This window comes from Coregonus lavaretus (assembly GCF_964263955.1).
Source record: "Coregonus lavaretus genome assembly, contig: HAP1_SCAFFOLD_57, whole genome shotgun sequence".
In the NCBI taxonomy this organism is placed as follows: Eukaryota; Metazoa; Chordata; class Actinopteri; order Salmoniformes; family Salmonidae; genus Coregonus; species Coregonus lavaretus.
In genome coordinates, this window is record NW_028160194.1 from 1,194,261 (window position 1) to 1,209,147 (window position 14,887).

Below are 14,887 nucleotides of genomic sequence, written 5' to 3' on the forward strand. Positions count from 1 at the left end.
CAACTACATTTGAATGTTGAACCACTTGACTTCAATACATCATCAACGCAAATAATATGAACAATAAAAATAGCCTGTCTTTATTTTATATGTCGGTAGAGCCTTGTACGATAAGACCACGGTGAAGAGGCCTTCATAAAGTTGCCCCTCCTAAATTACTAGAGGCCAAACTTCAAAGATGTCAATGGCACTGGACTGCAGTAAGAGCTATGCCTACAGTGCGGCCTACGGAGCGGTCCTGGTGTATGGTCCTTGCTGCCTAAATGTTCCCTCCACATAATAAACTGTACAAACATGGCACTTTAGAGGGTTACTTTTACAATTAGCCTTACTGAGTCACTACAACAAACTTCCTATCATGGACATGAAATGCCATTAGGCCTAATGAAGATACCGTATATGTAAGTTACTTAGTTGGTGTCTTGTGAATCAACTGGTATGCGCAATAGGGTTTAATATTTCCCCGGTGTTTTACAAATGTTCCATCCCGAGAATAAATCACTTTTCTCCTGCTGTGTGAGACTGCTGTCTCCTGGCTATCAGCCCTGTCTCTGTGTTTGACCAAAACTGGCTCTCCTTCAGCGCCATGGAGTGCACAGGTATTACGGTTGCTGTCCTTTCAGCACCACAAGCCTTTCACATTTGATGTGACACTGTTGTTGTCTCTATTGGTGATAGTGTGATAGTGGTGCTGGCTACCATTAGCTGTGCAAACAGTGCATTATGTTCAAATCAAATTGTATTGATCAAATATACATATTTAGCAGATGCTATTGCGGGTGTAGCGAAATGCTTGTGTTTCTAGCGCCAACAGTGAAGTAGTATCTAACAATACACAACAATACACACAATACACTCAAATCTAAAAGTAAAAGAATGGATTGAAGAAATATATAAATATTAGGATGAGCAACGTCGGAGTGGCATAAACTAAAATACAGTAGAATAGAATACAGTATATACATATGAGATGAGTAAAGCAAAAATATGTAAACATTATTAAAGTGACTAGTGTTTCATTATTAAAGTGGCCATTGATTCCAAGTCTATATATGTAGGGCAGTAGCCTCTAAGCTGCAGGGTTGCGTAACCGGGTGGAAGCCGGCTAGTGATGGCAGGTGAGTTACTGCCGCTCTCATATCCAAAAGTTATTTCCGGCTGTATGTAATAACACAAAAAAAATTCTGGCCAAATAATGTATGAAATAATACACAAAAAACACAAAAAACTGCAAAGTTGCTTAGGAGCTAGAAGCAGAGCTGCCATATCTGTCGGCGCCATCTTCAAAATTCTATGTGTCATGTTGTGTCCATGCGGGTTCTGTCTGTGTGCGCGGCAGCCCGAAGCGCGGCCTGTTTGATTCATTCATAATGTCATCAAAAAGCATTGCTCCTCCTTCACTAGAACTAGAATGGGCCGACTACAGAATATATCATGTCTGGCGTATTAAGTGATGCTATGTTTTCTGATCTTTTTATGTGGTCCTCTGTAGCTCAGCTGGTAGAGCACAGTGCTTGTAACGCCAAGGTAGTGGGTTCGATCCCCGGGACCACCCATACACAAAAAAAATGTATGTCACTTTGGGTAAAAGCGTCTGCTAAATATTATATTATTCAACTTATTGTTGGATTTTTGGTCCCTCTGAAGGCCTAGGTCCTATAGTCACGGTCTGTTTGTGACGTCAGTGTGTCATGTACTGGAAAAGGGTCTATAACCACTTCCTCAAAATAGTCAGAAAACTCAAGAAATCCGTCTTTAATGTTGATGTTTTTGCCGAGGAGATCTTAGTGGTGCAATTTTACATTTAACTAAGATGTTTGTTGCAGTATTTCTCAATGAAAAAATCTGCATGAAAACGACTCATCTCTCATTTAATGACAAAGACTTTATTGAAGAATACCTACTGTTGACCAATAAACCCCTTTCCCCTTCGGCTACAGACTTCGGCTTGACTCGAGGAAAAACATTTGTGTGCCAGAACAGCTGAAAAAACCCTTACCGTAAGTCCAAAACGAAAACAAAATGTTGTCATAATATATGAACAAACTCTTCCGAACTGTTTCGGCTGGGAAGCATGCTGACGCCTTAAAGGCTAACAAAAAGTCTGTCTTACAATGGTTTCAGTAGTCCTACATTGTCACAAGGTATAGATTATACCCCTATTTAGACCTGAAGTAGCAGACAGTCTAAATCCAGATGATTGACAATGTCGGACTACTAAAACCATTTGTAACAGAATTTTAGCTAGTCTGCCGAGTTAAATAAAGGTTCAATAATAATAATAAAATATGTACATGCTAAAATCTCCACTGTAGAACACACATGGTGTTCACTCCTTAGGCCTACCTTCCTTTCTGTGTCGAACTTCGGCCTCAAGTCTTGGGTGGAAAATCTACTTCTGAAAGTACCATGCTTAGATTCATACACAGCCACAGTTTCGATGCAAACAAGGCACACTGGTTTGGCATTGGAGAAATAGGATGAATATATTTTAATAGAACAGGTAGGCAGGGGTGGAAAAAGTACCCAATAGTCATACTTGATTAAAAGTAAAGATACCTTAATAGAAAATGACTTAAGTTAAAGTGAAAGTCACCCAGTAAAATACTACTTGAGTAAAAGTCTAAAAGTATTTGGTTTTAAATATAGTTGAGTTTCAAAAGTAAACATAGTTGCCAACCCCCATATATTGTAAATTAAATCTGGTTGGTATACGATTGACATGGGAAAATAATGTACCTTTGAAAACCCTATGAAATAGCTCCCCAATACCGTCTGATGCATATATTTAATGTATTACATGAATGGTGACCACAGCCCTTCCGACAATACATTTAAATTATGACAGATCTGGCCGTATCTCCTCTCTATGTTTCTAAAGAATACCATGGTACTACCATGTCAGGAAAATACCATGGTACTGGTGCAACTACCATGGTGTGTTCCTGACATGGTAGTACCATGAAATAAATACCATGGTACTATCATGTTCTTTTGGTCACTACAGTGTCATGTTCTTGGAACCATTCCTGGACAAGCCTTGTTGCATGGGGTATAATCCTGCTGAAAGAAATATGTTTACAGATGGATAACTGCTGCCATGAAGGGATGCACCTGATTGGTAATGATGTTTAGATATCCTGTGGCATTCAAATGTTGATCCACTTATATCAAGGGGCCCAATACGTGCCATAAAAACACACCCCCCACCACCATCCTGCAATGCTGACACACGGCATGGATGCATGTACTCAGGGTTTCCTCCATACCTTAGTCCTCCCATCAGCATGAAACAGCAGGAACCGGGATTCATCAGACCAGGCAATGTTTTTCAAATTCTCCAGTGTCCAGTGTTTTAATTCCTTAGCCCACTGATATCATATTAAGAGCAGAAGTAAGGCTTCTCTCCTGTGTGTGTTCTCTGGTGAACTTTTAGCTCAGCTGATGTTGTGAAGCATTTTACACAGTCAGAGCATTAGTAAGGCTTCTCTCCCGTGTGTATACGTTCATGTTGTTTTAAGTTGCCCAGTTGAGAGAAACTTGCCCCACAGTCAGAGCAGGAGTAAGGCTTCTCTCCTGTGTGTATACGTTCATGTTGTTTTAAGGTGCCCAGTTGAGAGAAACTTGCCCCACAGTCAGAGCAGGAGTAAGGCTTCTCTCCTGTGTGTATACGTTCATGTTGTTTTAAGGTGCCCAGTTGAGAGAAACTTGCCCCACAGTCAGAGCAGGAGTAAGGCTTCTCTCCTGTGTGTATACGTTCATGTCTTTTTAAGTTGCCCAGTTTAGAGAAAATCTTCCCACAATCTGAGCAGGAGTAAGGCTTCTCTCCTGTGTGTGTTCGCTGATGAAGTTTTAGCTCAGCTGATCTAGTGAAGCATTTTACACAGTCAGAGCAGGAGTAAGGCTTTTCTCCTGTATGTATAGGTTTATGTTGTTTTAAGGTGCCCAGTTTAGAGAAACTTGCCCCACAGTCAGAGCAGGAGTAAGGCTTCTCTCCTGTGTGTATACGTTCATGTGTTTTTAAGTGGTCCAGTCGTGAGAAAATCTTTCCACAGTCAGAGCAGGAATAAGGCTTCTCTCCCGTGTGTGTTCTCTGATGAACTTTTAGCTCAGTTGATGTTGTGAAGCATTTTACACAGTCAGAGCAGGAGTATGGCTTTTCTCCTGTATGTATACGTTCATGTTGTTTTAAGGTGCCCAGTTGAGAGAAACTTGCCCCACAGTCAGAGCAGGAGTAAGGCTTCTCTCCTGTGTGTATACGTTCATGTTGTTTTAAGGTGCCCAGTTGAGAGAAACCTGCCCCACAGTCAGAGCAGGAGTAAGGCTTCTCTCCCGTGTGTATACGTTCGTGTGTTTTTAAGTTGCCCAGTCGAAAGAAACTCTTCCCACAATCAGAGCAGGAGCAAGGCTTCTCTCCTGTGTGTGTTCTCTGATGAACTTTTAGCTCAGTTGATCTTGTGAAGCATTTTACACAGTCAGAGCAGGAGTAAGGCTTTTCTCCTGTATGTATACGTTCATGTTGTTTTAAGGTGCCCAGTTTAGAGAAACTTGCCCCACAGTCAGAGCAGGAGTAAGGCTTCTCTCCTGTGTGTATACTTTCATGAGTTTTTAAGTGGCCCAGTCGAGAGAAAATCTTCCCACAGTCAAAGCAGGAGTAAGGCTTCTTTCCTGTGTGCACTCTCTGATGAACTGTCAGACCCCGTGACGTTGTGAAGCTTTTCCCACAGTCAGTGCAGGAATACAGATTCTCTCCTGTGTGTATTTTTAGGTGTATTTTTAACTTTGATAGAATTGGGAAAATCTCCTCACAATGTGGGCAGTGGTGAGACCTCTTAGCTCTGTGATCTTCCTGCTGTTGCTCTCTGGATGTAGAGAATGTTTCAATAGGGTCACCTGTGTCAACAACATAAAAGAAAAAGTCAATTGGTGTGATATGCACTGAGTGGACAAAACATTATTAACTCTTTCCATGACATAGACTGGCCAGGTGACAGCTATGATCCCTCATTGATGCCACTTGTTAAATCCACTTCAAATCAGTGTAGATGAAGTGGAGGAGACATATTAATGAAGGACTTTTAAGCCTTGAGACAATTGAGACATGGATTGTGTATGTGTGCCATTCAGAGGGTGAATGGTGTGTTTTAATCAAATCAAATACAAAAGCTGAAGAATATACGCACATTCAGGTAATCAAATCAACCATATGCACTGAGCTTTTCTGACAGGTTGAAGCGCACTAAATACTAAATAAATGATAAGCGTACCAGAGAGTCTGTTGTAACGTTTTATTGTTAAGCCTTTATTACAGCAAAGACTAAAAACAGTTACATTGATCCCTGAATGCAATTTCCGAAATGGAACAGTTTATTTATTGTTTACGCTAATTATTCAAGGGTTGCTTTGTTATTTTAAAACCAAAAATGCTTGATTGCATTTCAATGACTTGCATGCTGTGTGATGACATGAACAAATGAATGATTGATACAGTAGCCTATATACAGTGTGTAAGAGTATTCCAAGATAAATATACAACGCAGGGAATTAACGATAAATTTTTCAGTTCAACATCTGTTTAGTATCTATGTAGGGGTTCCAGTCCGGGACTCATACAGTGAGGGAAAAAGGATTTGATCCCCTGCTGATTTTGTACGTTTGCCCACTGACAAAGAAATGATCAGTCTATAATTTTAATGGTAGGTTTATTTGAACAGTGAGAGACAGAATAACAACAACAAAAATCCAGAAAAACACATGTCAAAAATTTTATAAATTCATTTTGCATTTTAATGAGGAAAATAAGTATTTGACCCCCTCTCAATCAGAAAGATTTCTGGCTCCCAGGTGTCTTTTATACAGGTAACGAGCTGAGATTAGGAGCACACTCTTAAAGGGAGTGCTCCTAATCTCAGCTTGTTACCTGTATAAAAGACACCTGTCCACAGAAGCAATCAATCAATCAGATTCCAAACTCTCCACCATGGCCAAGACCAAAGAGCTCTCCAAGGATGTCAGGGACAAGATTGTAGACCTAAACAAGGCTGGAATGGGCTAAAAGACCATCGCCAAGCAGCTTGGTGAGAAGGTGTCAACAGTTGGTGCGATTATTCGCAAATGGAAGAAACACAAAAGAACTGTCAATCTCCCTCGGCCTGGGGCTCAATGCAAGATTTCACCTCGTGGAGTTGCAATGATCATGAGAACGGTGAGGAATCAGCCCAGAACTACGCAGGAGGATCTTGTCAATGATCTCAAGGCACCTGGGACCATAGTCACCAAGAAAACAATTGGTAACACACTACGCCGCGAAGAACTGAAATCCTGCAGTGCCCGCAAGGTCCCCCTGCTCAAGAAAGCACATATACAGGCCCGTCTGAAGTTTGCCAATGAACATCTGAATGATTTAGAGGAGAACTGGGTGAAAGTGTTGTGGTCAAATGAGACCAAAATCAAGCTCTTTGGCATCAACTCAACTCGCCGTGTTTGGAGGAGGAGGAATGCTGCCTATGACCCCAATAACACCATCCCCACCGTCAAACACGGAGGTGGAAACATTATGCTTTGGGGGTGTTTTTCTGCTAAGGGGACAGGACAACTTCATCGCATCAAAGGGACGATGGACGGGGCCATGTACCGTCAAATCTTGGGTGAGAACCTCCTTCCCTCAGCCAGGGCATTGAAAATGGGTCGTGGATGGGTATTCCAGCATGACAATAACCCAAAACACACGGCCAAGGCAACAAAGGAGTGGCTCAAGAAGAAGCACATTAAGGTCCTGGAGTGGCCTAGCCAGTCTCCAGACCTTAATCCCATAGAAAATCTGTGGAGGGAGCTGAAGGTTCGAGTTGCCAAACGTCAGCCTCAAAACCTTAATGACTTGGAGAAGATCTGCAAAGAGGAGTGGGACAAAATCCCTCCTGAGATGTGTGCAAACCTGGTAGCCAACTACAAGAAACGTCTGACCTCTGTGATTGCCAACAAGAGTTTTGCCACCAAGTACTAAGTCATGTTTTGCAGAGGGGTCAAATACTTATTTCCCTCATTAAAATGCAAATCAATTGATAACATTTTTGACATGCGTTCTTCTGGATTTTTTTGTTGTTATTCTGTCTCTCACTGTTCAAATAAACCTACCATTAAAATTACAGACTGATCTTGTCTTTGTCAGTGTCAAACGTACAAAATCAGCAGGGGATCAAATCCTTTTTTCCCTCACTGTATACACATATCCTTTAAAAAAATAAAATGTTCCTTTATTACTTTCCAACCCCACCACCCCTCCCCTAATTGGAGTAAACTAGTGAACAACAACGCTTAGGCCTCTACTTCCAGCTTATACATACTATATACATTTTATGGACACAGTCAATTTTACAATAGTTCTATTTTGTTTGTTTTTACTCCTCAACCTCTCTGATCATTTTCATGATGTCCATCCGGTTTGCGTCTGTATGTCATATCTTTCAAACTGTGCTCTTTCACAAAAGTTCTTAACCTATAACTGATAGAAGAATTTGGTAATGACTAGGGGTGTAACGATTCATCTACTACGTCGATGTATCGATTTATATTCATATGATCCAACTACATCGATCTGTGCGCGGCGAGTTGGCCTTTTGGACAACATATATCGATCTAATATCGTTTTAAAATGTAATAAATCGATTGTATCGATACTAGGAAATAACCCATTGGATTTAAGCACGTCAGACTTTATATGCAGGGGTGCACATAACTGGTACGCAGATACGCAAGCGCGACAAATTACTACGCGCCTTTGCGTACTTGACCGATCTTCTCATCTAACCTTACACATGACATGTTGCTTGTCAACTACTGTCAGGGATGTCCAAAAAGCAACAGACATTAAGCAGCCTTTTTGGCGTTTCGCCACCTACAAAGAAACGCCAACTGGAGCCAGAGCCGAAGAAAATACTTTTTTCGGAAAAGTGGCTCCAAGATGTGCAGTGGCTTGAAGCTAACGATGAGCGCACTGAAATGTGGTGCAAGATTTGCCACTCAAATCCACATCTAGCAGACAAAACAGGTGCATTTTATAAAGGCTCAAAGAATTTCAACCATCCTTTATTTGACCAACATGAAAAGAGCAAGGAGCACACGAATGTGGCGCAAGCCATTGCTAAAAGCTAGCCGAGAATAAATGCATAAAGCTAAACACGCACGTCCCATGTCTTCCTATTCTGAGGATGTTCCTTTACTGAATGCTTTTTGATGGATCTGAGGACATCACAAAAACTGAGCAGGAAATAGTTTACATTGTGTCTGTGTCCAGCAACGGAGAGTTTACTTCGGACTTTATTGGACTGATTGAATTGGGTGCTGACCGAACCGCACAGGCCATAACAGACGGACTTGTGAGACTTTTCCAGGACACAGGCTTGGATGACACAGACGGGGCTGCTGTCAACGTAGGTATGGGTAAGTTTCATAATACCAGATGGTCTGCATGGAGGCATGAAACACTGTTAAAAATATCAAGACTATTGCCAGCCATTAAAATGCAACTGGTTACCAGGTATTTATTTCAGTCACACTGGTTGAATTTTTGGCTAAAAGGTTACTGAATCGATTTCAAGTCACTGAATCGTTTCGGATCGTATCGTTCTAAATGAACCAATATCGCCCTTGAATCGTATCGACAACCACGAATCGTGATACAAATCGAATCGTTGTTAAAACGAATCGTTACACCCCTAGTAATGACTAATTATTACACTCCACTTTGTGAAATGTGTTAGAATCATGAGACTATAATCTAATAATGTGTGTGCGTAGGACAAGTAAAGATTATGACATTGTGTTACTATTTAGCAATGTGAGTAGGAGTTAGGCCAGACAACAAAGGAGAAGGAGAACTGTTAGGCTTGACAACTTGTGACAACTGTGAAACCAAGATAAGGAAATAGGCCTCCCAATTTAGGGAGGGGAGGAAACCGTTAGGCTTGGAAGAGATTATGAAACATGTTGCAGGATATGATAATGATTTATATGTGTACAGTGGAAAAATACAGCCCGCCTAAAGCAGGGTGGGACTTTTACTCTGATGTGTGTGTATGAAAGATGGACTCTGAACTTGAGAGGGCAGAGCGCTCTCAATGAATAAAAGGCTGACCATTGCAGAATTGGGTCATTGTTTAATTTATTTAAACTAGAGATTTACACCTCTGGAATTATTCAAAGATTTAAGAAGTGTTTGACTTCAACCATTGAGATAACAATTCTCGTGACAATAACCTACATACTTATTAACTTAACTAGGTCTTTCCTTACAGCACTCAACCACACGACTGGACAATAATCAAGATAAGACAAATCTAGAACCTGCAGAACTTGCGTTTTGGAGTGTGGTGTCAAAAAAGCAGAGCATCTATTACGGACAGACCTCTCCCCATCTTTACAACCATTGAATCTATATGTTTTGACCATGACAGTTTACAATCTAAGGTAATGCCAAGTAATTTAGTCTCCTAAACTTGTTCAACAACCACACCATTCATTACCAAATTCAGCTGAGGTCTAGAACTTAGGAAATGATTTGTACCAAATACAGTGCTCTTAGTTTTAGATGTTCAGGGCCAGTTTATTACTGGCCACCCATTCCAAAACAGACTATACTGGTGTCATCCATGCAAGTCTCAGTAGCATGAAATAACATCTACCTTCTCATTGAAACAGTTAATCATGAAACAGTTGTACTGCAACTTTTCATGCACAGTGGGAAGTTGGAATGAACCTTCTCTTACCATGAGAAACAGATTTCCCAATCTTCTCCTCCTCTTCTTCATCTTTAATGTTGACATTCAGCTCCAGTGTTTGACTACAGTCTTCCAGCTTCACTGATGCCATCTCTGGTACCTGCGGTGCAAACTGGGCTCCACTGTCACAATCAGGACCCAGTGACTGTAGGTTTGGACTCAGTGTGGAAGGAGAGAGGCAGGCTGGGTTTGTCCTCAATGTTGATGTTACAGGCCTCAGACTTAATCCTAGTCGGCCTGTAGTAATAAAGAGAAAGACAACAGTCTTGACGGTTCTGGAACTTTCTTTATCCTCAAAAAATATATTATATTTCTTCTTGTTCAATTACCTAATTTCAACAGATCAGGTAGCTAAACAATGACAAAACAACATTCATCCACATTAGACAAGTGCACAAAAATTACACAAAGCAACTGCAGAAATGAATAAATGACTCAAAAACTATTTAGGACAAGGTTACAGTTTGTTTTAAGCAGCACTATGAGCTATGTTCCTTAATAACCTTATCTTCACTGTATTTTTTCACTCAAAAATAATATTATTCACGGACGGCCAGGGACACACTCCAACACTCAAACGTCATTTACAAACGCAGTATTTGTGTTTAGTGAGTCCGCCAGATCAGGGGCAGTAGGGGTGACAATGCGTGATATTGATAGGTGAGTGAATTGGACCATATTGCTGTCCTGCCTGAGCATTCGAAATGTAACGAGTACTTTTGGGTGTCAGGGAAAATGTATGGGAGTAAAAAGTACAACTTTTCTTTAGGAATGTAGTGGAGTAAAAGTTGCCAGAAATATAAATAGTAAAGTACAAATCCCCCCAAAACGACTTCAGTAGTACTTCAAAGCCTTTTTACTTTTACATTTCAGTCATTTAGCAGAAGCTCTTATCCAGAGCGACTTACAGTAGTGAGTGCACACATTTTTTATACTGGTCCCCAGTGGGAAACGAACGCACAACCCTGGCGTTGCAAGCACCATGCTCTACTAACAGAGCCACACAGGACTACTTAGTTACTTTACACCACTGCCAATTGTATTTCCCGTTCACGCCATAGTAACAACTATAGATAAAGATAGAAACTACTGAATGTGTCTGAATATTAGTACACATGTAGAAAACTAATAAACATTGTTGTGGCAAATTCATCCTTATACTGATCAAAGAACCAAAGTATTTCAGAGTTTTTGTTGAAATATGATAGACTTTATTACATAAGCAATAGAGCCGAGGTCGTTTGCAAAGCATCTGATTTTCCATCTCCCAGCTCTCAGTTTATATAGTCATTTTACATACATTTTAGCTCAACCCCTCCCTCCTGGGTTCCCCCACGACTGTCTCCAGTTTCCACCTCTTGACCGCTCCGCCCACTTCCTTAGTTCATGATAGTGGCTAAATCTGACTTCTCCTCTACGTATTCAGTTTGGAAACAACGATAGTATCTTCTGACCGGGGGAGTTTTGTTAAGAGCCTCAACATTAACACGCATCGCTTGCGGTACGTTTTTGGAAACTTTCATATCAGCTAAATATAATTTTCAAAACACAAAAAGGTTAAATTACTACACACCTTTATAGGGTTAGTGTTCCCACATGGTCCTATCTCCATGTTACAGCACTTGTTCACGGGAGACAGACGGAAGCCATAGGCCCTGTGCTAATTAGCTATCTAGCGTGCTCCCAACACCTGTGTGTAAGGTAACTGGGGAGGAAGTGTAGTTTGTCAACTGGAGGCACACAGTGTATGGATCTGTGTAAAACTGCTACAGTAAGTGTATCTTTATTTGAAAGATTAGTTCTGGCTGACATGAAAGTTAAGGGGCATATTAGCATACAGTGAGGGAAAAAAGTATTTGATCCCCTGCTGATTTTGTAAGTTTGCCCACTGACAAAGACATGATCAGTCTATAATTTTAATGGTAGGTTTATTTGGACAGTGAGAGACAGAATAACAACAACAAAAATCCAGAAAAACGCATGTCAAAAATGTTATGAATTGACTTGCATTGTAATGAGGGAAATAAGTATTTGACCCCTCTGCAAAACATGACTTAGTACTTGGTGGCAAAACCCTTGTTGGCAATCACAGAGGTCAGACATTTACATTTACATTTACGTCATTTAGCAGACACTCTTATCCAGAGCGACTTACAAATCAGACGTTTCTTGTAGTTGGCCACCAGGTTTGCACACATCTCAGGAGGGATTTTGTTCCACTCCTCTTTGCAGATCTTCTCCCAGTCATTAAGGTTTCGAGGCTGACGTTTGGCAACTCGAACCATCAGCTCAATCCACAGATTTTCTATGGGATTAAGGTCTGGAGACTGACTAGGCCACTCCAGGACCTTAATGTGCTTCTTCTTGAGCCACTCCTTTGTTGCCTTGGCCGTGTGTTTTGGGTCATTGTCATGCTGGAATACCCATCCACGACACATTTTCAATGCCCTGGCTGAGGGAAGGAGGTTCTCACCCAATATTTGATGGTACATGGCCCCGTCCATCGTCCCTTTGATGCGGTGAAGTTGTCCTGTCCCCTTAGCAGAAAAACACCCCCAAAGCATAATGTTTCCACCTCCATGTTTGACGGTGGGGATGGTGTTCTTGGGGTCATAGGCAGCATTCCTCCTCCTCCAAACACGGCGAGTTGAGTTGATGCCAAAGAGCTCCATTTTGGTCTCATCTGACCACAACACTTTCACCCAGTTCTCCTCTGAATCATTCAGATGTTCATTGGCAAACTTCAGACGGCCCTGTATATGTGCTTTCTTGAGCAGGGGGACCTTGCGGGCGCTGCAGGATTTCAGTCCTTCACGGCGTAGTGTGTTACCAATTGTTTTCTTGGTGACTATGGTCCCAGCTGCCTTGAGATCATTGACAAGATCCTCCCGTGTAGTTCTGGGCTGATTGCTCACCGTTCTCATGATCATTACAACTCGACGAGGTGAGATCTTGCATGGAGCCCAAGAGCCCAGGCCGAGGGAGATTGACAGTTATTTTGTGTTTCTTCCATTTGCGAATAATCGCACCAACTGTTGTCACCTTCTCACCAAGCTGCTTGCCGATGGTCTTGTAGCCCATTCCAGCCTTGTGTAGGTCTACAATATTGTCCCTGACATCCTTGGAGAGCTCTCTGGTCTTGGCCATGGTGGAGAGTTTGGAATCTGATTGATTGATTGCTTCTGTGGACAGGTGTGTTTTATACAGGTAACAAGCTGAGATTAGGAGCACTCCCTTTAAGAGTGTGCTCCTAATCTCAGCTCGTTACCTGTATAAAAGACACCTGGGAGCCAGAAGTCTTTCAGATTGGGGGGGGGTCAAATACTTATTTCCCAATTTATAACATTTTTGACATGCGTTTTTCTGGATTTATTTTGTTATTCTGTCTCTCACTGTTCAAATAAACCTACCATTAAAATTAGACTGATCATTTCTTTGTCAGTGGGCAAACGTACAAAATCAGCAGGGTTTCAAATACTTTTTTCCCTCACTGTATGTTTGTGAAAGTGATGAGTATTGACGTTTCTCAATGTTAAAACAGAGCATCGGAATTGTAGTTTACACAGAGCCAAATGTGGACGAATGTAATGGCTGAAAACCCTACATACGGAGAAGGGATTTTGAGAGCTACTGCACTGAAGTCCGTTAATGGGCATATAGTAGCTATTTCTCAATGCTTGAAATGCATATAATATTAACTTGAGCACCCCCAGAAAACATTCCCAAATTACAAACTCATAAATCCATTTTTATAATACTGTAATATTGTTCTAAAAGTTGAGTTTGAGGTTCTCCAAATCAAATACTAAAACGTATAGTGCAACTTGGTTCGCACCAGTTTACCATGGACTGTAGGCTACAGCAGGCTCGCCGTTTACGATCTTGCTTTAGGGCCTTTCCGGCCGTCTTCGTGGTTATATGCAGGAAGCATAAATTGTACAATTGTAAGCTAATAAATACTTTTCCAAGATAGAACTCATGAATATTTATGCAATAAGGCCAGAGGTGTGTTATGGTCAATATACCACGGCTAAGGGCTGTTAGGCACGATGCAATGCCTCAGTCGCCTAATTGCTATTATAAACTGGTTACCAACATATGTATAACAGTAAAATATATATATATATATATATATATTTTGTCATACCTGTGGTGTACGTCTGATATACCACGGTTTTCAGCCAATCAGCATTCAGGGCTCGGACAACCCCGACCACCCAATGTATATTTACTACAGTAAAATAATATACTGCACCAACTATATAAATATCTGATAGGGGCCATTATCTTCTACGTGGACTTTAAACGAACATCAAAATGGACGACGCCATTTTAACAGCTCGTAAGATTATATATTATTACACAAAACCAATAACATGTCAAACGAACACAGAAATCTCCAATTGATCCTTTATTAAATTACATTGACGAAAGTATTTACATTCACTCAGACTAACACCAAATCTCTAGCTATGTGACTTGTAAAATAGTTTTTATCATGTTCTTTCACTCACTCGGTTTGACACAAAAATAACACATAACCTTACCAAATGGGAGAATACCTTGACGTATTTGTTAACTAGCATGTTATGACATGTTCTTTCGATATTAGAAAGTTTAAACGTGCTATTACATACCTGTAGTAATACATTTGAAACAGACACAAAGTTGTCGTCTTGACGGCGCATTCTTTATTCTGAATAATGGGGCGCGCCAATCCGGAACTTCCTGTTCCCCCACTACCACAGTGCAACATCGACATCTATTGGACTGATGGACTAATTACCTCTTCTTATTATTATTTAGTATAATGACTTTCACGTAATGTGTATGCCGCCAGCTACTGTTCGGTTAGTATCCTGGATTTAAAAAATGAATGTCCATTGAGGAAAAGGGGGACAAACTACATCACACAAAATAAACACATTTTAAAAAGTCACAGTCCAATCCAAATCACATCCCTACACAGGCCATCCTCCTCAGGTAATTTCATTAAAACAAAAAAAATAGTGAATCATTTAAAAAGTTTTGGGTTTTAGATAAAACTATAAATATATATATTAATATGTCCCCAAATAATTGATTAAAACACACTGTTTTGCAATGAAGGT

At 40.8% G+C, this 14,887-nt stretch overlaps 1 protein-coding gene across 1 annotated transcript; it reads right to left on the reverse strand.

Annotated features, from left to right (window-relative positions):
* Positions 1–2,462: 2,462 nt before the first annotated feature.
* Positions 2,463–14,468, reverse strand: LOC311122036 (uncharacterized protein). Its single transcript, XM_084196456.1, has 3 exons — positions 14,414–14,468; positions 9,765–10,013; positions 2,463–4,893 (listed from the first exon to the last, which is right to left on the reverse strand). Exons 2-3 carry the CDS (start codon positions 9,865–9,867, stop codon positions 3,476–3,478), a joined length of 1,521 nt encoding a protein of 506 aa, XP_084052582.1. The 5' UTR covers positions 9,868–10,013; positions 14,414–14,468; the 3' UTR covers positions 2,463–3,475.
* Between the last annotated feature and the right edge of the window lie 419 nt (positions 14,469–14,887).

Excerpts from the sequence above, each read along its gene's own strand:
- LOC311122036 (XM_084196456.1), bottom strand. The coding sequence starts at position 9,867 with ATGGCATCAGTGAAGCTGGAAGACTGTAGTCAAACACTGGAGCTGAAT. Across the intron at positions 4,894-9,764 it reads TGGGAAATCTGTTTCTCATG|GTGACCCTATTGAAACATTC; the intron begins GTAAGAGAAGGT and ends TTGTTGACACAG.